This window comes from Choristoneura fumiferana, chromosome 9, assembly GCF_025370935.1.
Source record: "Choristoneura fumiferana chromosome 9, NRCan_CFum_1, whole genome shotgun sequence".
NCBI lineage: Eukaryota > Metazoa > Arthropoda > Insecta > Lepidoptera > Tortricidae > Choristoneura > Choristoneura fumiferana.
The window spans coordinates 10,959,282-10,985,548 of NC_133480.1; the positions used below are offsets into that span (position 1 = coordinate 10,959,282).

General features: G+C 36.2%; 2 protein-coding genes across 3 annotated transcripts in view; one reads left to right on the forward strand and one right to left on the reverse strand.

Moving 5' to 3' along the window:
• The window catches only part of Flo2 (flotillin-2), a 320,392-nt gene that overhangs the window by 187,019 nt on the left and 107,106 nt on the right, over positions 1–26,267 (reverse strand). The gene's annotated exons all lie outside the window — the stretch shown is intronic.
• Positions 1,315–26,016, forward strand: LOC141431219 (glucose dehydrogenase [FAD, quinone]). Its single transcript, XM_074092291.1, has 5 exons — positions 1,315–1,396; positions 3,333–3,603; positions 21,700–22,155; positions 23,131–23,276; positions 23,614–26,016. The coding sequence occupies exons 3-5, from the start codon at positions 21,903–21,905 to the stop codon at positions 25,069–25,071; spliced, it is 1,857 nt and encodes a 618-aa protein (XP_073948392.1). The 5' UTR covers positions 1,315–1,396; positions 3,333–3,603; positions 21,700–21,902; the 3' UTR covers positions 25,072–26,016.

Here is a 26,267-nt window from a genome sequence, read left to right on the forward strand (position 1 = left end):
ACAATGTGTTTTTTAGGAAACCTAAACGTTTATATTTTCGTCGAGTTGGAAACGTCATTCCTTAATTTCTAAATTCCGGCAATCCATCATAATTGCGGATAGTTCGGTACTCGGCAGGTTATAAATCATGTGTAGTACAAACCGATGAATCGTTATTGCTATTGCATTATGGTAAACACAGTCTCCCGCCATTTACTTGGATATTTACACACTGCTCTACTAGTACTACATAATTAAAGTTGAATGTCATAATAAATTATTACACTGCGCCCTTCATCAACACAATCGCTCACTGAGCTAAATATGATTACTTTAAATTAAGACACACTTCTTTAATTGTATAAGTATTATATAGTCACCAGCACCATACCATACATCGGGGTTTTCGGTGCGGGAATGTTTGACATTAGCCAAAGAGTAGGTATTGACATAAAAAACAGAATGCACTGTGGTAGGTTTCTGCCTATCGAATATTTAATTGAAAAAAAAATACATGAAAACATAATATTTATATAAATGAATAAGATCAGTCATTAAGATATGAACCTGTTCTTAAGTCCCTACTCGCGCCTATTACAATTACCGACGTAGAAAGATCGTTTAGTTCGTTGAAATGGATATTTACAGAAAGACGCCGTAGCTTGACTGTTCCAAATATAGAAAAAATATTAATATGTATTTTGTTATGAAAATCGCGTCAACTACTATTACTGCATGTAATTTTTAATGTTATTTTTAGTATTATCTTATAAGGCTTGGTAGTAAAGCTAAAGTACCCCCTAAATAAGTTAAGATAAAATTGTATTATAGTTTGTATACATTTCGCAGAGAGGTAGTTATTCATTAGGCATAATAAGATTTTTTTCAGACTAACCTCTCTGTTTATCTCTACTCTTCCTGAAATCATTCCCGCACCGAAAACTCCGATGTATGCCATATCTGACAGAACAAAGCTTGCATAAATATCTGATAAGACTCTATTTCTAGGATCGGTAGGAAGTGTCAGATATTTTTTTCACGCTCCGCTGTGGCAGATATTAATGCAGTGACTGTACTGACATCAGTAGGAAAACTACATAATTATCATGAACGCTAATAAAATAATTGTTTTTTTTTCTCAATTCTACGTGATCACAGGAAGTAACGCTACCTCACGAAAAAACAAAATCGCAACACAAAACGTCACATAATAACTAGTACATAACAAGAAAACTTATTCGTACTCGGTATGTAGGCCTCTGTTTTAGTAACCCCAATTTGGTTTTTCACACATTGCATTTTCTGTGAGCCGGCGAGGCTGCAGTGGGGTGGCATGCGCGGGCGCAGTCCGCCGCTCGGAGCCGCGCGTCGCGCCTGTCTCGCGATCTAACCGGAACACTTGTTTATCGTAAACATTGTTAGTACATTTTTACACTTTTTCACAGACTGCTTTGTTTTCATACTATAATTTTTTAAATAATTTATATACACATTAAAATCGTTCAAATCTAACGAAAAAATAGTGTTTAAATGTGTTACTGGCAAGATTTGGCCAAAAGTAGAGACAAGTGGAAGAAAAAGGGGAGGCTGAGTTCGAAATAAAAATATTGTTTAACAACACTCGGAGTAAACATCCACAATAATCAATTGATTCTCAGTGACAGTGTGACATCTGCCTTATTGTTTATAAACTACGACTATAATATTTACCTACCCTTAAAATACCTTTAACGGCGAACTAAATATAAAATACCCTTATACATAATAAAATACCCTTAACGACTATAATATTTAACTACTATTTTAAATAGCCTTAAAATGTCACCTCATATTTTTCTTTAAAACAACGTAAGCAAGGCAGCGATAATAGTTCTGTAATTAGCCGCTATTTAGCATTGTATGCCCGCTAGTTAGTACTATATAAGACCTTACCTAATCTAACGTAACTATTACTGGAATATCCACTAGGAGGTTGTATAATACCCGCACATTTCAGTGCCTACATAATAAATAAACGACACTTATTATATTACTTAGTATACTCGTACATACATAAGTACGGCACACAAAGTACTTTTTATCACGCTGATTTTACTTCGAAGTGGTATAGACAAAAATGTCTAAAACGCGGCACATTAATATCGGAAAAAATTAACAAACGTAATTTGGACTAATAATTTCGACGTGTATAATTTTATGTCAAAAAAAAGGCATCGGACATCACTTTATTTTAAAATAATGTCTCCTTATATATAGAACGAACCTCTTTTAAGTCACGGCGTCCACTAACGAAGATGCAATCTCCGTCTCTAACCAGTAATCAATCTGTATCAGATTCTAATCTAATAACCATTTAAGCACAAAGCTTTCAGTTATCTAAAATCTCTTGTATTATCTTCCAGTGAACGCATTATGCAAATCATGCAAACATCTTAAAAGGTCTTTTTGTTTCTCATACATTTTCCTGCGTAGTAAGTTACTATAGCTTCATATTACAAAGAAGTATAAAAATTAAAGATTGCATGACCTTGAGTAACTTTGGCTTACCTATAGCATTAACTGCACTCTCTTTGCATCATGTGAAGGCATTACCGATGGCCGTCCTTGCTATGTTGACCTCATGCATGACTTTTTCACACAAGATCTAGACGAACGGGAATGCAAATATTACTTGACCTATAATAACATTTTCGATCTTAACCTATTATGTAACGATCAGCGTAATTGCTTCCTCGCGAAACCGACTAAACGGTCTAATCACTGGTTTTAATTAGTTTACCAAAGTTAGGTAACTCCGAAACGTCGGTGGAAACACTCGTATTGACGTCAAAATGACTGTTTTTGACCCAGCAGTATTTTGCAATGGTGTTGAACTAATTGTTAAACTTCTAAATTCGTAATAAAATTTTAATACTGTTCTGTATCGAACGTTGTTGCTTAACTCGCTGTGGTATTTTATAGCTTTGCCGTGTTTTGCTTCACTTACAATTTGAGCTTTTCATATTTTCATACATTGTTTGAACTGCTCTCTTTCCTAAACATCCTACTTTTAAATAGTCCATTTAATTATTTTACTATGCATTTCCAATTTTCTGATGTATTTATTTATGAAGTACACTTCAATCAAACACTAATAATTAATATATTTAATGTTTTAATTCCTAATGAAAGCCACCCACTAAACATAATTTCATTTCATCAATCAAACTCAGAAGACCAATCCAATTACGATTCTGAACATTATAATTATAACCCCACTAACAATACCTTTTAGCAAATCAGTCTGTGAAAAAGTGTTAATTTGATGTTTAAATGACTTTTAATTTACTACTTGTATTTATTTCATAACGTAGTCAACAACCGAAGAGTCTTGAACTTGGTGCATCGATGAAAAAGATCGTGGGAGCCAATGCAACAATACTCCTGTTGCAAGAATCACTTGCACTGCATATGACATATGACTTTCGAACCACAGTGACATTAGTGAAATTACGTGTCTGATGTACTGAGTCGTTAGTGCAGTGAGTGCCCATGTGAGGAATTTTAATTAGTTTGTGTTAATCAACACCCCTGGAAGTCTAGGATATTGTTTGTGACAAGTGTGCAAAAGTTATAAGGATGGACGTGAGTATCGAGCCGAAATTAATTTAATAATGAGTGCCTAGGTACAGCTCTAGTTAGTACCGTGCAAATTTTGATCAAATAATGCAGAGCAAGTAGGAAAAAAACTAGAAGATCAATGACCGCCTCCAGCAGAGAGCATTACGCCATTAATTATAGATATTACTAAGCAATAACTGGCGTGTCAACACGATGTGTGCCAAGGCCGCAATCTAATATGCTTCGCGTTGCTTAAATATATTTTTGAACTAGCAGCCATACCGGTGGTCTAATGAGTACTTGAGATTTCGTAACGCTGTCAAATTTTACTAATATGATACAATAATAAACAAATAGCGTTGTATAGATATTCTCTTATGAAATTTATAAAAGAGGTTTGGCCCCGGACCTAATAGTATCTATGAAACAAGACGCTTGTGCAAGTGAAACGATGTACGGCACGTCCACCAAAGCGCATAAAATTACGCTTAAAGCTGACCCGTTTAGTGAAATTGCAAAATCAGATTTAATTCTAAACACAATCTGACATGCAAAGAGAAAATTGAGGAGCTCCTTGTGTTGTATTTTGTAATCGTAACATATATACAATCGTAAAAAAATGCTGGCTGTACGTGAAAACATAGTGAGGTACTTAAATAAGATGGGATCATCATGCAGCAAGCAAGCAAATCAAACCAAAAAAATAAAGTTGTGTAGGTACTAAAATAAAAATTACTGAACAGGAAAAAGTATAGCAGAAACTTGTTTAGGCTGTGACTTAAATGTTAGTAAATAGGACGACAACAGGTTAGCGATGCTTAGTCAATCAGCGTTATGTAAAAGCCTAACTCTGAAGCTTCCTTGTTATGTCAAAACATGTAGGACATTCGGTAGCTACATAATTTTCCCTTTTGTATTGACCACTTGCTTTTCAGCATTCAAGTGCCTATTTAAATTTAAAAAGTGTGTAATTTCAACATATTAGGTTATTAAAAACCAACTACAAATTGGTATCCGATGTACAGCGCGAAATTTTGAACGTGATGCAAAGTTAAATTAGTGTTTCAATCTTATTTAATGCGGGACAAATATAACGCAAAGCTATTGAGTGATTTGTGTTCAAGAAAGTATGAACATCTTAAATTTTATCACACTAATCCACAAACGATTACGCATTAAGCGTTATATTTTCCAGCATTAACTGAGCTCGAAACACTTCTGTATCACGTCCAAAATTTCACTTTGTATAAAAAATACACCTAATATTACAAAACCAACTAAGGACTTTTCTCAGTGATATTGCAAGATGCATTCAGGTGTTACAATAGCATCTTAAAATATCCAAATGTTTCACAAACAATTTCACAACCAACTGGCATCTCTGTACTTGAAGTTGAAGACTGACTTGTAATTTGATTCAACCTTGGAATACTATTATCACTGTCTTTGGTATCACAAATCTTGCATTGAAATATAAATGGTGATCAGTGACTTCGTTTATGACCGAAATACCAATTTCATAAGAGTAGTTAAGTTTACCTGAACTTTGATTGATATCTTACAAGTCTCTTAACAAAAGATAATTTTGTCAAATGTTAGGCAGCTGTAGCAATTTTCATGCACTGGTAACCGCACAAGCTATGTAATCGTGATTATTACATTATTTAATAAGGAAGAGCGGAGACGTACGTAATGTGCAAATTTCTACATTAAATAAAATTCCGACAAAACATAGTAACACTCGTCAATGGCTCTAGAAACAATTTCCAGTAGACATAATTATTAAAATAGGTACACGGGTCACTCATGTATTAGTAGATCGAGATATACCCGGCCTGTTTTAGTTCGTGGCTCCTTTTCACTCACTAACATGAAACCAGTTGACGGTAAGCTTTCCGTCCAAGTTCACCTTGAAAAAGAGCCGGGGATTGGTTCGAAACATGTTCGGCATACCTCAACTATAAATACGTGAGTGACCCGTGTACCGATTTTAATTGCTGTCTGTGTTTCACGGTAGTTTTAATTCAAAGGATGCCCAGTAAAGTTCAAAATATACGATACAATACAACATAATGACAATGACTCTTTATTAAATACGATTAAACATTAAGTAGCACAGAAAGCAAAAGCACCTACGAGTACGTAGAGAAAATTTTCTGAAACCACTAACTTACGCATTTTTGAAAAATTAGGACAGAATTTGACTATGAATTCAAGAACTTATCCTTTCGCGCAACAATTGTAAACATTATATAATGAGGTGTGTTCACAATAGTTCACATACAAAACGGAGGTGCGGAAGACGTACAGGTATGTAAACAATAAGCAATGAGTTCAAGCAAACGGCGCTGATACGTTTCTAAACGCTTTAAGAGGCGGTAGATAAAAAGAACGCCTGCAATGAAAATTATAAGAAAAACGTGCACAGTGACATAAAGTCATCTAAGTACATAAAAAAGTGTACGAGTAGTATTGTGCTGAAGATCTGTTTTTTAGTAGTTTAAAATGTAACAGATGAAATGAATAGTAAATGGGAAATGAACCACAAAAACTTTAGCAAACGACTTGAATTTTAATCAACTAAATCTACTCGTAGATTACCTTAAAAAAAAAGGACGAGTCTGAACTACCTACGGGATAATGCTTAAAAAAACGTTTGCTCTAGCTATTTAACATCGGGTTGTTGATATAGCTCCGAAATCTGTAAAACTGTTAAAACAGGTAAGCATAAGAAAGACTTGTCGACCTTACGATAACCTACCATGAAATGCAAATAGTGAATTAGTGACCCTTAACAACGTCGAAAGTGGAGCCAATGGAATGACATAACTGACTATAGACAACGTAATGCGCAAATAGCTAGGAAACGAAGCGCAGACGCAGATTATACAAATATTACTACAGATTATACAAATATTTGACGATTGGCAGGCAGCGGAAGTACTAGCGACGTTATAATGTCTATTTTTATGTTTTAACGCAAAAGGATCAAGGCAATTAAAGAGTTAGTTGTGGAATACCCAAAATGTTTATTTTTAAGTAATTAAATATGAATAGCAAGAAATACATACATCTTAAATACATCTTAATGCTTAAAATACGTAAGTATGTACCTACTTTTAGAGCGTGCTCCGTTTCTTACATCATTCTCTACAGCGGCCGTAGGAAAAGACGATTCTCTTCTCAATGCAAATTGTGGTCCATTGTCGGTGGCAAATGGCCTGCGACGGTAGCTCGGAGGCTGCAAGCATTTGTTAAAGCTGTCTGAGATAAGTAGGATAGCATAATTAGCCAAAAATATAAAACCTAAGTTGGTTATCGATACTAATTTAATCATGATCCAGGCATAGTCTCCTCAAGAAAATACTAAATAGAAGTTGTCCAAAATAGTTTTGTTCAAACATCTTTGTTACAGAAGATCTTTGTTGTTGCGGAAAGCATAAGACCGGTCTGAGTGGAGATCCTTGGGGGAGGCCTATGTCCAGCAGTGGACGTCTTTCGGCTGACATGATGATGATGATCTTTGTTACAAACAAGATTCAAACAGAGTTGTTTCAACCATTGTTTATTCTACGTAAAAAGCGTCGTTTGGATTCGTTTAAATATTGACCATCCGCCAGCCCACTTCTCTGCCCCCATTCCAACTTGATTGGCAGCACATCAACCGCTCCCGGCGTTGTTTGTAAACACACAAGGCTTGCGAATCTGTACCGGCTTGGTTTGACACCAGCCAAGTGTTGTAACTGTAACACGGCGCCGTGCTGGAAAGCACTTGCTTATGTAACTGATGTCATCGCCACCGTGTTGATTCTAGATTATTGTTTAGCGGCTAATGGCGAGGATGATTAATGAGGTGAAGTGATTAGCGGAAGTTAAGGCGAGGAAAGGGAAGTGTGCAAATGAGAGACAATTTTTCATTCAGGTTAATGTTGAAGTTAAAACGACTATACCAGAGTATCTGTGCAAAACAGACGCATGGTCGCAACATGCCATTAGAGAGGATAAGAATAGATGGAGGTGACACTGACAAGTGTTATAACTAGAATTGGTTAAGTATTATCACATTAGACTGTTTCATTATCTAGCTGTCAACACCTTTTTTGTCTGTATAGTTTTCGCAGAAAATTTGAAGTTTCTAAAATACTCGTAACCAGAACAGATCACCTTCTAATTCAGCCGAAACGTAATCCCAAATTCTGCTTAAGCCGTGAATCTATGTCGTGACCGCGAATCCTTTAAAAGCGTTTATTGCAAAACTGCCATTGGAAAGGAGCAAATGTCGCCGCGTTATATAACCTGCCGGTTCGTTGCAACACGGAATGCACTCCCACTGCACTCGGCTGATTGAAGGGAGTGCATTCATTTACAAAGCTGTAACCGTCGGAGTTGAAAATTAAATTACCGTTAACACGAGAAAGTTGAAGATTTAAGATTTTTTTTATTTGTCCATTGTAGTAACGGAAAGGCTCTGACTAAAAATTATGTAGCTTTCGGGAAAATTAGGTCTTTAATTCGAATACATAACTAATGATGATAAAATTTTACGATGATAACATGGCAGGTCATGTTTAGGACTTTTTTTTTAAACTGTAAATCATGTGTGAGCTTATGTTCATCTAAATCAGGTGTCTCGTGGTATTTATTTATTTAATCTTTTAAATCTCAAGATACCTAGTTGAACCTGTTCAAGATTATTTCTATCCCAGAGCAGTTATATAGCTACTAGTTTTTGGCCGCGGCTTCGTCCGCGTGTAATTCGGTTATCGCGCGCTGTTCCCTCGAGAACTGTGCATTTTTCCGCGATAAAAAGTAGCCTATGTCACTCTCTGGACCATAAATTAACTCTACGCCAAAAATCACGTCAATCGGTCGCTCCGTTTCAACGTCAAAGACGGACAAACATACAAACACCCAAACGTACAAAATTCATTGAATTATTTTTATTTATTTTTCTATTAAATATGTTTCATTCAAGTAAATATTAATTGAAACAATAATATTCGATGTAAGAATACAAGGACTAAATATCATATGAAACATTTTCTGCTAAACGAAATTCTGTGAAATTTCTGTCTGTGAAAGAAGGGAACACCCTAATTAACCTATCATTGCAGGACGATTTCCATTAATTATTACAATTTTACTACCCACTAGTTAATTATTTATTTAATGTCAACGTCATTTATATTGCACAGTAAATTTTTAATTTTAATAATTAAGTACTCTACATATAAGACGTTTTAAAAAAAAACTCAAACGGAATGGTAACATTTCTCAAGAAGTCACTTAGTAATTAGTTGCTTCTAAATATTTATTCTAAATTTATTCTAAGTATTTCTTCTTATTCTAAATATTTATTCTAAGTTCATTCTAAATATAATTTGCTGAGTAGGTACCAGTCAGAACAAAAAGCATATATTTCAAAACAGTAACATCAAGGCTGGACTGTGACTATAAAAAAAATCAACAATGACTTGCCTACAACAGATTTTGGGGCCACATCGTGCTAATCAAATTAACTAAATTTTACACATAACTTCGGAATGAGGTCAGCTCCACTCGCGACTACATCATTACGCAATAACAATGTCACATATCCATTAGTTGGTGCAAACGCGGTACGTAGTAATTGAATTTGTCACGTTACAAGCGCAAATTGGCGTAATTTTCCTAAATACTTAAGTGGAAATGTCAATACTACTGTAGCATGTGATCGAGAGATTAAATCTTTATTACAATTCTGGCTAAACGAATGATTGGCTTATCAATGTAAAATCCAAACTTTTTGACTGTACGATGTTGACAAGCAATAAGGGTTGTACGACATTGCTATAATATTTTTTTCTATAATAAATTGGCTAATCCTTGTAAAAATTTTATAATGGGGCCAATGGAGGGATCAGTGTCTTAGAAACATTGAGAAAAAATGGCTTAAAATAACTGTAAGTACTCGTATGTTATCTTACCTAAACCATAATAAAGGTAGTGTGTAGGTAAGTAAATAATAATTCCTTCGGATATGAGTTCACTTATTAGGTATTAAAAATAATTGTGAGTCCATTATTATAACATAAGCATTTTCTCGAAATATTAGAACGAAATATTAAGTCGTTTATTCAATAATTTCAATACCAAATTATCTTCATACAACAAAAAACTGGACCGAACCTACTTTCAACGTAAGAATTATTCCGCTTATCAGTTAACACTGCATTGCCACAATTAGGTGCTTATCGTAAAGACAATGGTAAATTTAGGAATGTGTTGTGGTAGGTTATGGATAAAAATAACGTTAAGTTGACAATGAACGATAACAATTTAACTCAGAAAGCGAAAGAAAATGCAGGCGTGTCATCCACTTCTCCGTGCATTATGGCTGGAACATTGATTAATTTTAGCAATACCTATCGTCAAGTTCCGGGTATGCTATTAACTATGATTGAGTGAAAAGCGACAACAATGTAATTATACATTTTTAACCCGTAGACTCCGGAACATGGACCATCAATATTCTTAGAGAGCGTTGCGCTACCTAATACGGTTCTCTGTTTTTCGCGTTACCAGCCTTATATTAAATATAATGACCCGGATAACTCACGTCTTAAATCGAGTTTAGCTCGACATGTTTCGGGCTAATCCGTAGCCCTTCGTCTTCGGAGCAACGCGACTCAGCGGCTGCTGCAACACGCGCACAGTGCGGATCTACAGATCTGCAGTCTACGGATTAGCCCGAAACATGTCGAGCTAAACTCGATTTAAGACGTGAGTTACCAGCCTTATTCAGAGCGTCTATCTGCAGAGCACGACGCGTTGACACTATCACTATAATGTTAGGTGTCAGTTCAAGAGATCCAAGGTAACCCAATCTACCAAGTTGCTTCTGTCTAATCAGTGATGAATACGGCCATATACATAGGTTAATACCATCCTGCAGGTAAATGACGCGCACAACCGTGAAAAAGTTACGCGCGAAACGTAATACGTTACGTTTAGCCGCGTAACGCACGCAAATTACGTCACATTATTCGTTTCGCGTACTCACTGCGATGTTTTACAGCCAATCAACCTATTTATCGTACTTTTTGTTCGACGCAATGTTACCCTAAAACGCCTTTTATCCAAATGGGTTTCTGAGTGATTGACATTGTTAGTGTTATTGTTGTCTGTTACGTAGTTTACTTAATAAATGGTGTTATTGAAATGGAAATTGTGTTTTTGTTGGGAACACATAGCTGTCTTTTGAATTTTATCGAATCTATTTGAATTTCCGTCATGCATGCTCATGTATTTATAGATATTTAGCCGGATAATTTTACAAAAATATACTTGTTTGCTTATTGCGGGGATTAGCGATCCAAAGTGGATCTTTGCCCCGCCATTATTTTAGACCATTCGTCCCCATTCTTTCAAGCCTTCTTGGACTTCGTCAATCGGCCTTTCAATACCGCCATCTCTCTCTCGGTCATCCCAAAACATGCTCTTTCGTCCTCACAATCCTCTCCCATACTCTCTATGTGACCGAGCCAGTAGTCCAGTCGACTGGCTCCCGCCCATAATGTTGGTCTCAGAAAAGTTCTTAATTTTTTTGTCGTTTTCTATTTAATTTACAGTTTCAAATAACAAATCATGATCCCCAGAATTGCCTGCATGTGAATCGGCCCTAAATTCACAAAGTTCTTCCTCCGTTATACCCATTACAATGGAATCATCAACCACAATGTATCATCAACTCCAAACCACAGTTACACCGAATTCTAATTAGCTGTTACCAAACAGACTGCCATCTATTCTTAACGACGACAGTCAACTGTTTCTGTTTCCCACCTCACTTAGCTTTGCCGCGGCGCTTTTCAAATCCATTAACTATTTATATAGAAGAATAGGTTACGCAATATAAAGTATTGAAGATCCGGAACGAAGTAAGAGGTGGTCTGGTCTTAATCTATGCGACAAGCCGGCTGTCATCGTAAGTGTAAGCTTAATGGTGGTGATTTGGGTAAGTATAGTCATATCCGGAGGTGGCGAGAACATATTGTTTCTCTCGCCGAAACCGTTGAGGTAATTACGTAGCCATAACGACAATGCACATAATAACTAAAAATGTTTTATGTGCCCAGAACTTAATCAAATATGTATGACTTACAAAGAGTGCTGTCATTTCTAAAAAAAAATACATTAGCGCACCACTGAACAAACGGTTACATATTTGAATATCGAAAATTAAATTCCTACGGTTAAAATGTCGATGTTCAAAATATCTAAAATTAAAATATCGATTGTATTGTATCACAATATCGAAAATTGTTATACCTATGGTCAAAATGTCTAAGATTGAAATGTAGATTGATAAAATATCGAATGAGTAAAAATATCGATAGCCAATATATCTAAGTTGTAAATGTCAACATATTTGAATGTCGAAAATTAAAATATCGTACATACAAATCTGCTTTATTTATTGCTCCATTCTCTTCATAGCATTTATTTTACATAATCTAGTAATTTTTAGCTTGTTGTTGTTGTTGTGGTCACAGTTCTAACCTAATCGAACCAAATATTTAGCTATGTAACCAATAGGTTAGGTTAGGTTACTTAGGTTAGTATTGCGTCAAGGCGAGTAGCGCTTCAACTGAGCGGAATAGGAGCTCCGCGAAGCAAAGCTCCGTAGACCCTGTCACGTGATAGTTCATACATAGGATATTCGATACTCTGTAGGTACTTCGATATTTTGGTCTTCGATATTTATATATTTCGATGTCACTTTTGTAGATAAATATATTTTCGATATATTGGACGTAGGTTATCTAACCATTCGACAATATAAACTTTCGTTATTTTAATTTTCGATATTTCGATATAGTCGATATTTTAGTTTTCGATATTTAGAACATCGACCTTTTACCCGTAGGTTTTTTAACTTTCGATATTCAAATATGTAACCAAATAAACTCTAGAAATTCGATAATTAGGGGTCGAATGCAGCCTTGTATATAAAACACATACCATCGAATATTGTAAAGCATCAAACGAACGAAAGAGTATAATTTATACTCTAATATTGTCTTACTATAATGTCCTACTGTGCATTTTTTGTAAGTCAAACCATTAAAAAAAGGTACATTAAAATAGACTGAATATTTTACATTAGATCAAGCTGTTCCGCCTTCTACGGGACAGACAAGTTCCAGCAGTTGATAGCCGACCTTTACTAGTTGGAGAGGTGTACCTCAGACTTTCAGAAGAAGAATATTAGGGGTAATAGCTGGCACGGGGAGTTTGCGAGTAAAGTGCACGTTAGTTTATACGAAGTTCGCAAATTTTAACACGACTAAACAATTCCGGACCAAAGGTCAAAAGTGTTAAAGTGTCCCTCTCTTTGAGAGGGACGTTGTTCGGTGATTGTAGTTTTTGCAACTTGATAGTTAAATTCCCGAAAACACGTGGAGACCACTTGTGCATTAAAAAATGACAGACACGAGAGCAATATAGAATTTTGTGATCACTGTTAAGATTAATCGACGCATAAAGCACTATCAAAATTATACTTCAACTAGCCAAAGAAACAGAAATAGCAAAATTAGATATTGTCTACATCCGCCATGTTCGAATGCTACAAATCGAATCCAAAATGTATTAAATGGGTGTTAATACAATAATTGATTGACACTTCGGGTGCTGTCGTATTCCGATTTAAATCCGACTTTTGCCGTTGGAAATACATTATGCACTATATACCTATATACCTGTACTGATGTGTCGTAATACCCCAATTTAAAAAATAATAAAAAGCCATAAGTTTCAAACATAACCTCATCAAGGTCACGCTGCGAGGTCACAGCGGCGTGATGTCACATGACGCGTGCCCGCCCGGCGCCCGCGCAGTGAAAGTATTTCGGGCGGCCTTCACCGAGTGGAACACTTCTCGATCAGGTTGGAGAGATAAATCACCGATGGGTGTCGGACCTTATGACGTAATGTGTACTTAGGTTAGAATCTTCTAGAAGGGTTGACACTTACTATAGTACTTACTGGATGTGCTGTAGGTATGTCTAGTGTGGAGTGTGGATGAGCATTTCCTTGGCAACCTATGTTAGCGTAATTGTAAAATAGTGAAATATATAGACATCTATTTTAAAAATTTCGCAAATTGAGATGATGATTGGATGAGTCCATCAAAAATTCCATATCATCATTTATCAATTTTATCATCCTATTTTCCAGCCAGCAGCGATCGTATGCGTAGAAAGGGAACATATCAATATTAAAGTGTTCACTATAACTATATGCAATTTTATTTATTTATTTATTTTTATGCTACAAGGAAGAAATAAGTGGGTCACCTAATGTTAAGTGATTACCGGTAGCCTGATGTAGATACCCTCAACGCCAAATGAATTGAAGATGCTCCCAAACTCCAACCCTTAATCCGCCACTGTTAATAATATAGCGGCGGGATTTTTACAAGCTTTTATTTAGCTTGCCCTATTTGTATATATTTGGGTCAAATCTTGGAAGCTAAAGTAAAGACCCACTTCCTGTAGTCGAATTGACTTGAAATTTGGCATAAGTTCTTATTTAAATCTGGTGATAACACAATAATCTGGCAGTTACATCCTGGTAGTCCGGTCAGGTTCGTCTCTGCAGGACGGAACTCCTCAACGGTTATTGGCATCGACTTCAAATTTGGTACGGAAATGTAGTTTAGATGACAATGCACAGCAAAATAAGCTTGTATTCAAAATGTAATTTAAAAAAATATATTAAGTAATAAATAGTTGTACAAATTTCCTAGTGTAATTGGACTTTCTAATGTTGTAAATTTCACTCGACTCCATCTTTATTGGTCAAATAAGTCTCCGAACCGAACGGCCTTCGCCTATTGCCACAGATTGCCGAACTGGTTATGACATAACAATGTTTATTAATGAGCCTCATCGCGAATGCAACGTGTTATTATGCGCTCGCGCGCTGTCGTAAGTGTCGTCCGCATTCTGCGCGTGTTTCCTCAGGTTCTGATTCAGAGAACCTTGAAGGGAAAGTGTTGGGTGCAGTTTTTTAATAAACTCTACAGGCTAGCTTAATGTCCCAATTTAAAACACTTAATTAAAGTTATTTTCCAAATCAGAGATCATTTATTCAACATGCTAATAAGCATGCTTATACTCGTAAGCATGCTGTACCTGAAGTACCAGATTGCCACTTAAAAAAGCTTGCTTAATAGTAGCACGTGTCCTATACATACATTCTAGTAGAGGCAGCATTTGCTCAATAGCATGCTTTCGTACTAGTAACTAGCATGTGTAACAGTACCTTAATATTAGAGTCTGGCCACTTGGCCAGTATAACTTATCACGAGATACACGAGTAATGTAAAGCAAACCTTGTTTTAGCAACCGTAAAAATCACCCCGACAAGCAGCAATATAAAAGCAACAGTATCCATCCAGACAAGTCTCAGATCATAAAAATAGTACATTCTCACTAGTTCCGTAAAAATAAGTCCCAGAAATAGAACAATGTCCGCACAAATATTGTATCTAGTCGGAACAGATCAAACAACAATATACAAACGAAGTGTTGACATAGCTACGGAACCGAGACTTAAGTTAATATTATAACTTGAACGGACCGGACATGCTTCTACCCAAGTAGAGCCGTCTGCCTATTTTCAATAGTTGCTAAATTTTCTACAAATCATAGCGCTTTGTTCGCGAATCGAATCCATCCGTAAACACCACGATCGATTAGCCACGGGCTTGTCAATTCACTTCAAACATTTTTTGTTCTATTCTTACGCAATTTGAATAATTATAACTTTACTAGCTTTTGCCCGCGGCTTCGCTCGCGTTAAATTTGGGGTAACATAGATTTACTTTATATTTACGATCCTTATTTTCCTGTTTTGATTGATTTTTCGGAGGATTATGTGGCGGATACAGACAGTCGTTGTTTTAGACAGATGGTGCAAATTATTGGAATTCAAAAATCGACCCAAATAATCATAATTGGTACAAACTTTGAACTCCTGTTTAACATATTCAGGGGTGGAATTCCAGAAAACGTTAATGTGCCTGTATGTGTTTCTTTTGCCCGCAACTTCGTAAGGGAGACCGAGGAGAATAGTGACAACGCCGATTTTTAAGAACTTATTAACTAAACTTACTAACTACTCGTAAAGCGAGCTCGCAGTAGCACGCGTTTGATAGTTTGAGACTTGAACTAATAACAAAAAAGTAAAACCGACTCAAAAAAAATAAAACAAATAACATAAAATGGAACCGGCTACAAAACCCTTAAAATATTTTTCTAGGTACGTACTAGCTCGAAGTCGGTGCCTCAGCACGAGCCAGCAATAATATAATATAAATATAATAACAATAGTCGTCTACCTCACCTACATACTATGGGTTTCAATCCCTCCTGCTGGGTCGTGCTGAGTCACCGACTTCGAGCTAGTACGTACCTAGAAAAATATTTTCAAGGATTTTGTAGTTGATTCCATTTTATGATATTTTTTTGGAGTCGTTTTTACTTTTTTGTTAAAAATTTTCTTTATTTCTCAAAAAAGTGACATCACTCGTGGTGAGTGATTATCACTAAAAATAGTGATTCGTAGCCAAAATACATCTTACAACGATTCCATTAAGCCCAAACACGACTTAGTTACGTTGTTTTATAACAGAGTTCCGTTGCCTACCTTCTGGCTTCAGCATCAGATCAGTTCGAAAGAATCATTAACTTAAAGCTTCTTCTTAGTCGCTTATCTAGGTATATAATCATGATCGTTTATATACGAGTGCGCATTACTTAGCTTTGATGAGTTCCATTGGTCATCTACGGTCTTCTTCATCAGGTCCAGGTTACCAAATGATACTTTCTGAATGTAAATGCTCATCTTTATGCTAAAAATGCCAAAATCGCCATAGGTGTGCCTATAAAATTTGAGGTTTGCTCTCGATTTCTCTAGGATCCCATCATCAGATCTTGATTTGGTGACAATGGGACCACCTCAGAAGAACACTCTTTCGAATAAAAAAGAATTTTGAAAATCGGTCCACAATTGACTGAGTAATCGGTGAACATACATAAAAAAATACAAACATTGGAACATAGAACCTCCTCCTTTTTGAAGTCGGTCGCATTTATAATATTAAGTATGGATAGCTTGGCGTTTTCGTGTACATACGTACAGATGTACCCTTTCTTTTTTTTCAATTTTGGATAAAATATGGCTTTTCCTACTCTGAATCAAGAGCCCAATCGATTCCGATATTTTTAAAAATGCCCCCATTTTTTCATGCAAAATTTTATGAGTCAGTTTTGTTACGCCCATACTGAGTGTATGAAAAAACGTAACAAACCTGTCATTTTTGGGGACATTTTTTTAAACTATCGGAATCGATTGTGCTCTTGCTTCCGAAAAGGAAGTCATATTTTTCCAAAATTGAAGAAAAAGGAAAGGATACATCTGTACATGAAAACGCCCAGTTACGAGTTCAAAGTTTATCAGTGATTACTAACTTCGCGTAGTCATTTTTATTCCTCTGAACCGTCACGGAAATCCGTCTCTTGATATTTTTTTGAGTCCCGACATATCCTATCGTATCTCACATATCGTAAGTACTCGTGAACTTCATAAAATACAAATCAATTGTAAGAATAACTGTCAGACTACTACGTGGAGTACACTTTCTCCAGTAAATTAAGGACTCTACATTTATGTATTACTAGAGTTTACCCGCGGCTTCGCACGCGTACACTATTTGATGTGGTAGTTACATTTGAAATTCCGGGATTTTACAAAATTCCCCTGGGAAATCCCAAAATTTATATCATGAGCTTCATTAAGGTTGTGTTAAGAAAAACTGTACACAATTTCAAGACTCTAAACTCAGCAGTTGAAATTTCAAGATTTTATCCCTATCCCGTGGGAATATCGGAATAAAAAGTAGCCTATGTGTTATTCCAGATGCCCACCTATCTACGTACCTCATCTAAATCCATCCAGCCGAACAAACACACACACGCACACACGCACGCACGCACGCGCACACACACACACACACACACACACACACACACACACACACACACACCTTACATCAAATAGCGAATCTACTGTTTAAAAAAAATTAGTATACTTGTGATGCAACCATGTAAATCTGTTTAAAAATATATTGCCGGATTCTTCTCAACAGAGGTTTTTTTCGAACCATTGGTAGATTTTTTGACATTCCAAACATTTGAAAGATATTTTGACTTTGACTTACAAGCTTTAGTATCCAGCAGTATTGTCAATAAAAAAAAGAGTTAAAACGCGACATATTTAAAATAAATCTCCCATTGATCTTGAATGTAGTAGATCGACAGTGATCGATACCTCATTGTACATTTTTGACAACGTAACAAAATTCAATAAAGAAAAATAAATTTGATGCCGACCGACCACAACCACAAATGGACAAGTTGAACGACATCACCGAACAATCGTTCCAATGAAGACATGCTCACGACTCAAAGTGATTTCTCTATACTATCTGTCAACACCATTATTTCTCTCTATTATATATGGGAGATCTTGCGTATCGTATAAATGGAAATCTTTACGAATTTACGTTCAATTTACATATGAAAAGAAAATGTATGGCAAGATTAGCATACGGCAGAAAGATGTTAAAGGCTTGAGATCTGATGCAATGTTTAATTGTACATACAATGCAATGTTGCTGTGTAAATTATACATTTTTTTGTTTCTCTGCAAGACAGTAATAGAATGTTATAGTTTTCGACATAAACTGCCGTGAAATTCAAACATTATAACAAGATAAGTACACGAGTTACTCATGTACCTATATGGAGCACACGTCTGCCTGGCATGTTTCTTACCAATTTGTATTTGTAGTAAGCAAAGTATGAAGCAAAATACATATTTACTCAAATCAGGGCTAAAATCAATATATTCAACTGAACTCTTAGAAAAGAAGGACTGTATACATTGTAACGTACTTGTGACGAAACTTTAGAACCTTACCAATTCATAGACATTTCGCAACTAGAACTCAGTTGATTAGAGTTCTTTTGGTACAATTAAGCGAAATAAGAATAGACAATACACGTTACAAGGGCGACAGACACTAACGTGTGAAATTAGCTTTACTCATTACAATTGTAAAAACCTGTACAGTCATCAGCAGAATGACTCTTAAGAGATTAATAAGCGAAGTCAATAAAAGAATATCCCCAGTCTGATGTCAGGACAGTAAAAGGTTATGCAGATCTTTTCGAGATCTTTGTTCAACTTTCAAGCTTATCAGTAGGTATCTTCGACATCGGAAGTACGCCAGCCAAATCCGTAATATTGTCGAGCCTTGCCCCGTAAACAACGGCTCGTGTTATGGTTATATAACCGCACCGAAATAAAGCACATAGATTTAACTAAATTACGGGCATGCTCTGATAACCCCACCTGACAAAGACAAGCCAAATTGCCCAAATAACCTAGATATTCCAATTTTATTGTTTAGAACCAATATCGTCATTCTTCACACACATTTTAAAGACTTCGTTATAAGGTATTTAGGACTAGGTACTGTGATAAACGGGAAGAGCTTTATTACGTTATGTTATGGTGTATCTTACGATACAAGAATGTGACATTCGAAAGCTAGAGATATGCGTTTTTATGACCAAGATACTCGTAAAACATAGGGAAGTATAATTTACATAACATTGCATTAAATTCTATCTACATCCTATCTGAGCTAAAACACTAATTTGATCAAAACAGAAACTAAAATCTATGAATCTAAATATCATATAAGTACATCGCGTAGGTAATAGGAAATATCGATAGAAAATCAGCTTCCTAATAGCATTCAGAACACTTTCACGATCTCGGGGTAATGTCTAGAATTAGATCATATCTTCCGCTGTGCTAGGAAATGGACCATTCACTGTTTCGTGCCACACAATGAACGTAAGGTATAGAAAGTGTATTGGCCATAGACTGATATTTAGCAGCGACCGCTGATCTAATATGTCAACATGTCTAGTCTAAACGAGATATGATTAGCAATTTTTGCACTAAATGCCACTATAAACTTTTCTTTTAAAGTAAAACTATTACACTTGCTTGTAGCAGTTGCTATAGCATTTTATTATTGCTATTTTAACTTTTAATGTTTCGGAGACTATTTCAAGTCACATTTAATTAAAGAAAGGTTTAATTTCATCCCGAGACGAGAAATCTATTGCTGGCATGACTTATTCAGTTTGATTTGGAGACTGCCTGAACATGAATAAAACAAAAATAATACAATTTAAACCCTATCAAAAAATAGCTCTGCCAATCCATATATATCTTACTAATATTATAAATGCGAAAGTGTGTTTGTATGTTTGTGTGTTTGTCCGTCTTTCACGCCGTAACGGAGTGACGGGTCGACGTGATTTTTGGCATAGAGATAGTTTATGGGCCCGAGAGTGACATAGGTTACTTTTTATGCCGAAAAAATGCACAGTTCGCGAGGGAACAGCGCGCGATAACCGAATACCACGTGGGCGGAGCCGCGGGCAAAAGCTAGTAGATTATAAATACAACAACACAAAATTGGAAATCGTAAACTCTGCCACCCTATTAGGTGTTGAATTAGATTCTAATATGAGCTGGAAATGCCACATAGAATAAATTAACAAAAAAATTGACATCTTTTATCTTCGCCCTTCTACATCTTAAGCGCGTAACTGACCTAAAAACCGCTCTTACGGCTTATTAATCGTATGCTTACTCGCGAATATCGTATGGTTTAGTCTTATGGGGTAATAGTAGCGATATTGATAAAATCTTTATACTACAAAAGAAATGTATCAGAATCATAGTTAATATAGATCAAATGGAATCATGCAGACCCTATTTTATCAAGCATCAGATACTAACCGTTACCTCCATATACATTTTTGAATCAAGTAAGTTTGTCAGAAAATACATAAATGTATACACACCAAAAGCAACAACTAAAATTAAAAAAAGAAATAATCGGAATCTAAATCAACTTAAAATGCCATTATCTAAATTAAAACTCGTCTCATGTAGCTCCCGTTTTATGACTATTAAAATCTACAATCACCTTCCGAACTGTATAAAAAACCTCGAGAGCCCACATTTATTTTGTAAGCATCTAAAATTGATTTTAGTCAGCAAATGTTATTATAGTTTAACTGAGTACTTTAATGATGTCAGTAAGTAGAAACCTAATAAGTATGTAAAATAATTACGTATTAAGCTACTATATATGTACGTATATTCTTTTTATTTTGTCTAGGTATTTTGAATTTAAATTGAATCAGCCAGACCTATTAAGTGGAAGTACATCATTAATAATAATAATAAATAAGAATTTATATCAGATAATTGTAACCATAGATTTATTTTATTTTAAAATAATATTGCTGTGTACTAACAGGGCGTCACATGTATACCTGCCTATTTATAATTCCATCCATGTTTGCAATGTGATATGCAATAAATAAATGAAATGAAATGCCTAGGAAGTCATTATACACAAAATAAATATCATGACAAACATCAAATAAGTCTTATGTTTTCACTTTAGTCTCCAATTCTCCATGTACGAGTATACATACGTATGACCACCGTGTAGCTTGTAATACTTGTTTATTTATACGAGCAGATAAAAGTAAAAGTACTATTAAGTTTAATAATAATAAATTATTTATTTTAATTTCCAACAATTATTACCCGAACACTAACATTATAGTACTTAGATACTTTCCAGTAAAGCGTTATGTAATACTGAGGAATTCCCGACAAAAGACACATATTTAACGGTTGTAAAATTAATTATTGCCAATGTCCAAGTACTAAAAAGACTTACGATTGATGAGCCATCGCAATCTTTTGTTCAAGCCCGTTCAATGCGTTTCCTTACCTGTAAAAGACAAATTGTTAGATTAGTTTTATTATATAACCTGCAACATCAATTGTATCAAGTGTTTATTTCTTTTGAACAGCGTAAACAAATTTTTCTTCACTCCTTTCATTCACAAAACTATTGATGATGAAGAATTAATTGTAATTAACGGATAAATTATCACATTCCAGGTTCGAAGGACAAGCAAGCACATCATCAGCAGGCAACCTGATGAGGTCTAACATGCGCTTGCCCCGTAGGCAACCACCATCCACCTTCAAACCAATGCGAAGAAGCAAACCACCAGATAAACACAGGTCAACAGAACGCTAGTCGAAGAACCAAAGCCATAGATTACGAGTATACCGTTTAAAACTGAGCAGTTAAAATCAAAATGGGTGTGCAAGTACTTTTGGCGTCAACAGCGTTGAAGACCGTCAGTGTGACTGGGTTATGGTTGATTCCACTGTTGCTGGGAGCGCTCACGTATCATAATTATAATTCATATGACCCTGAATCTAGGGTTAAGGATAAGGAGCCAAGAAGAGAGTATGACTTCGTCGTGGTCGGCGGCGGATCGGCCGGTGCCGTCATCGCCAACCGGCTATCAGAAATAAAGCAATGGAGCACACTTTTACTGGAATCCGGTAAGTTAAAGTCCATAAATTTAATGGAACTTCATAATCTGAAATCAAGATCGACTCAATGATTGCCGGCCATTCATTTTTATGTAAGGGATAATTAAAAGTGTAGGCGTATATTTTTTGATTATTAAAATAGCTTTGACAGTATTAGGTACGACAAAAAAAATTGGCACATACTCGTAGTTCCAGCCGTACGGTTACAAAGTCATTCTTTTTTTTTATTAATTCTAGTGACATGATCCAAGACTAATAAAGTTTCGAAGAGATTCTTAGCTAGTGTTGTTGCGATAGCGATAGTCTATCGATAGTATCGTGATACTATCCTGGCCTTGAAAATCATTCATATACTATCGATAGTCCTATCGAAACTATCGACCCTTGACGATAGTATCGATAGTGAGAATATGGTGATACTATTAAACTTGGTCAATACTATCGATATTATCGATCATTCCGGGAATGAAGTCAACATGACAAAATGTTCAACGGTTGAGTATTGATCTTTAGCAATAATAATACTTATTTTTCATCTATCGATAGTATCAATAGTATCGATTGTATTGACCAAGTTCAATAGTATCGCCTAATTTTTACTATTGATAGTATTGCAGCATGACGACGTTTTCGATAGAACTATCGCGCTATCGATTGATTTCTCAGGATCAACTGTCAATAGCGAAACTATCGCTTTCGCAACAAGACTGTTCTTACTTAGCCAAAATGTATACACTTCGTGATTAATCAAAAATGAACACGACTGCAAATACTCGTACGTTTTCAGAGCGCACCCTGGCCCGCTTTTATTTTAACTGATATGATATGATATCTTTTGTCACTCCCACAGTGAAGCCAATCTGATGGCGTAACCTAAACATATTCAAGCCAAATCAAGAAGAATGTCAGAAATGCAGACCGTGCCAAAGAAATGGATGTAGGTACAAAAAGACATTAACATAGTCACTTATGTAAATTTTCCAGGTCCAGACGAAAATGAAATCACGGACGTGCCTTCACTCGCAGCCTATTTGCAGCTAACCAAGCTGGACTGGCAGTACAAGACCGAGCCCACCAGCTACGCCTGCCTCGGCTTCAAAAAGCACCGCTGTAATTGGCCCAGGGGAAAGGTAAACGGAATTTTTGTAATTAATACTCATATTAAGCATGATCGTTCGGTACAAGGAGCGGAATAAAAACTCAAACTGATACAATCGATTTTTATCTGTAAAAAGCGCCATCTACTGACAACCACTTGTATCACGCAGCAAGCGTCGCCACAATGTAACTGTAATGCTTTCGCCTTTCTGTATAAGGTCGTGCGGAAGTTTATTTTACTTACTGCTTATGGCATCAGCTTAGCGCAGTTGTTGATTGTTTAGTTACAGCTTCAAAAAATATCCGCTAGGTGGCGTTATAGAGAAATTAACGAAAAGTACTCTCACATTTTATTTTTAACTATTTCAGGTGCTCGGCGGTTCCAGTGTCCTCAACTACATGATCTACGTGAGAGGCAATCGATACGACTTTGATCAATGGGAACAAACCGGTAATCCCGGATGGGGGTACCGAGACGTTTTGAAGTACTTTATTAAATCTGAAGACAACAGGAACCCTTACCTGGCTAAGAGTCAATACCACGGCCGGGGTGGGTACTTGACAGTCCAAGAAGCCCCTTGGAGGACTCCGTTAGTTGCCGCCTTCGTCGAAGCAGGGGTCGAAATAGGGTATGAAAACAGAGACATAAATGGTGAAATTCAAACCGGATTCATGATAGCTCAGGGCACAATACGACGCGGCTCTCGCTGCAGTACAGCCAAAGCATTTTTACGACCTGTAAGAACTCGAAGGAATTTAGATATTTCCTTGAATTCCCAGGCAACGCGAATTTTGATCAATCCAGTCACAATGAAAGCGTACGGAGTCGAATACGTGAAACACGGTATGAAGAGAATAGTATATGCGAGAAAGGAAGTAATACTGTCAGCTGGCGCTATCAACAGTCCGCAGTTGCTTATGTTATCCGGAATAGGCCCTAAAGATCACTTGCAAGATGTCGGGATCAAAGTTTTAAAAGATTTGCCAGTCGGCGAAAATCTGCAAGACCATGTTGGTGTGGGAGGGTTAACGTTTCTAGTCGATAAGCCCGTAGCGATCGTCCAAAACCGCTTCCAGGCATTTCCCGTTACGATGAATTATGTAGTCAACGAACGTGGTCCTATGACAACCCTAGGAGGTCTAGAAGGCATCGCTTTTGTGAACACTAAATATGCAAACAGTTCCGGTCTGTGGCCTGACATTCAATTTCACATGGCACCGGCATCATTCTCGTCTGACAACGGACAAATTGTAAGGAAAATCCTAGGTCTTACAGACGAGATATACAATACTGTTTATAAACCCATAGCCAATAAGGATGCTTGGACTATCATGCCTTTGTTGTTGCGGCCTAACACACGGGGCTACGTTCGACTACGGAGCTCCAACCCTTTCCACTATCCGATAATGAATCCGCGCTACCACGAAGATCCTTTGGACGTGGCTCGCCTCGTTGAAGGAATAAAAATAGCGGCTCAAGTGGCCAACGCGTCTCCTTTTAAACAGTTTGGGAGTCGGTTGTACATGAAGCCGTTACCAAGTTGTAAGCACTTCAAATTTATGTCTGACGAGTATATTGAATGTCAAGTGAGACATATTTCCATGACGATATACCATCAGTCAGGGACAGCGAAAATGGGTCCTTCTTGGGACCCTGAGGCAGTAGTGGACCCAAGACTTAGAGTGTATGGAGTGGAAGGATTAAGGGTAATAGATGCTAGTGTGATGCCGACCATAGTAAGCGGCAACACGAATGCAGCGGTCATCATGATAGGAGAGAAAGGTGCAGATATGATAAAGCAAGACTGGCTCAGTAAGAAGCGATGACATTCAAGTTAGTTAGGTATAGGTTTTTAAAGTCACTCAGTTACCAATTGATAGGTAGTAATTTAGATAGGCAAGGCCCAGACGAGATTATTTAAACATATTATTATAGTCGGTATTTAAATCGAATCATGCGAACAATAAGTAGGTATTATGCTTTCCTTTTTTTACCATGGGAAAGTTAGGTACTTACATATGAAAAAGTAAATCATAAACATTTATCACATTCATGTCACTCATGTGACTACAGTCAAAAGCATCACATTATTTCGTTTTCCTAAAAATTAGTCACTTCTTTGATAATTGTATAATGTAGTATAATATTTGTGCTTCTTTCTCTTTAGCTATTTCTACTATTGTATTAAGTATCATATTGATAAGAAAATCGAACCATAGTAACATTAAAGCAAGTCCAGGCCCATCTTAACAGTTCTGGCTTCTACTACGCGCGCCCAGCGGCTAGCGATATTCTAATACATATACACTGGTTACACTGCATGCGCTGCCTAATAACTATTGTGCGGCATGTATACAACCGAGCAATGAATAGAAAAACGTTTTCCGAGAAGCCAGGGGCCCAGGGCGCATTATGGTGGAGTTCAAAAATTGGACCATATAAAATACTGAATAGAAAACCATACAAAACGACTGGATAGAAAACGTGCTGTTCTGACACTAAAGTTACTTATACAATTGCATGGTTTATTGTGTAGAGCACAAATAAATGTTTCATACTAATTTAACTATGCTGTTAAATGTATAATTTTTGAACCCCGCCCATTTACTAAAATTGTCTGATATCTTGCTGGTGTGATGTGGTTCGATATAGACAGTAAAATTAAACAAAACCAAAAATTAATGTGTAAATTCACTTTAAATTTCATTTTAAAGGCCCAAATTAAAAAAAAATGATATAGAGCCAAACTACATTTAAGGTTAGGTCTTTGTTACGTCCGGAAATAGAAGAAGTACACATCACTCTTACGAGTTACTTAGTAGTTTTGATGATAAGTGGAAACGTACCTTTACTTATTGCAACTTTAATTTGCAATGTATTTTTTGTCTGTTCGTGTTTTTTTTTATTTTGTTCTAAAGATTGAAAAAATGAACAGAGGCTCGGATTTAGTGTACAGTCAAAAATATTGTTGTACTTACCTACGAGTAGTGCCTAATTAAAGTAAAAGTAAAGGGCAAAATAT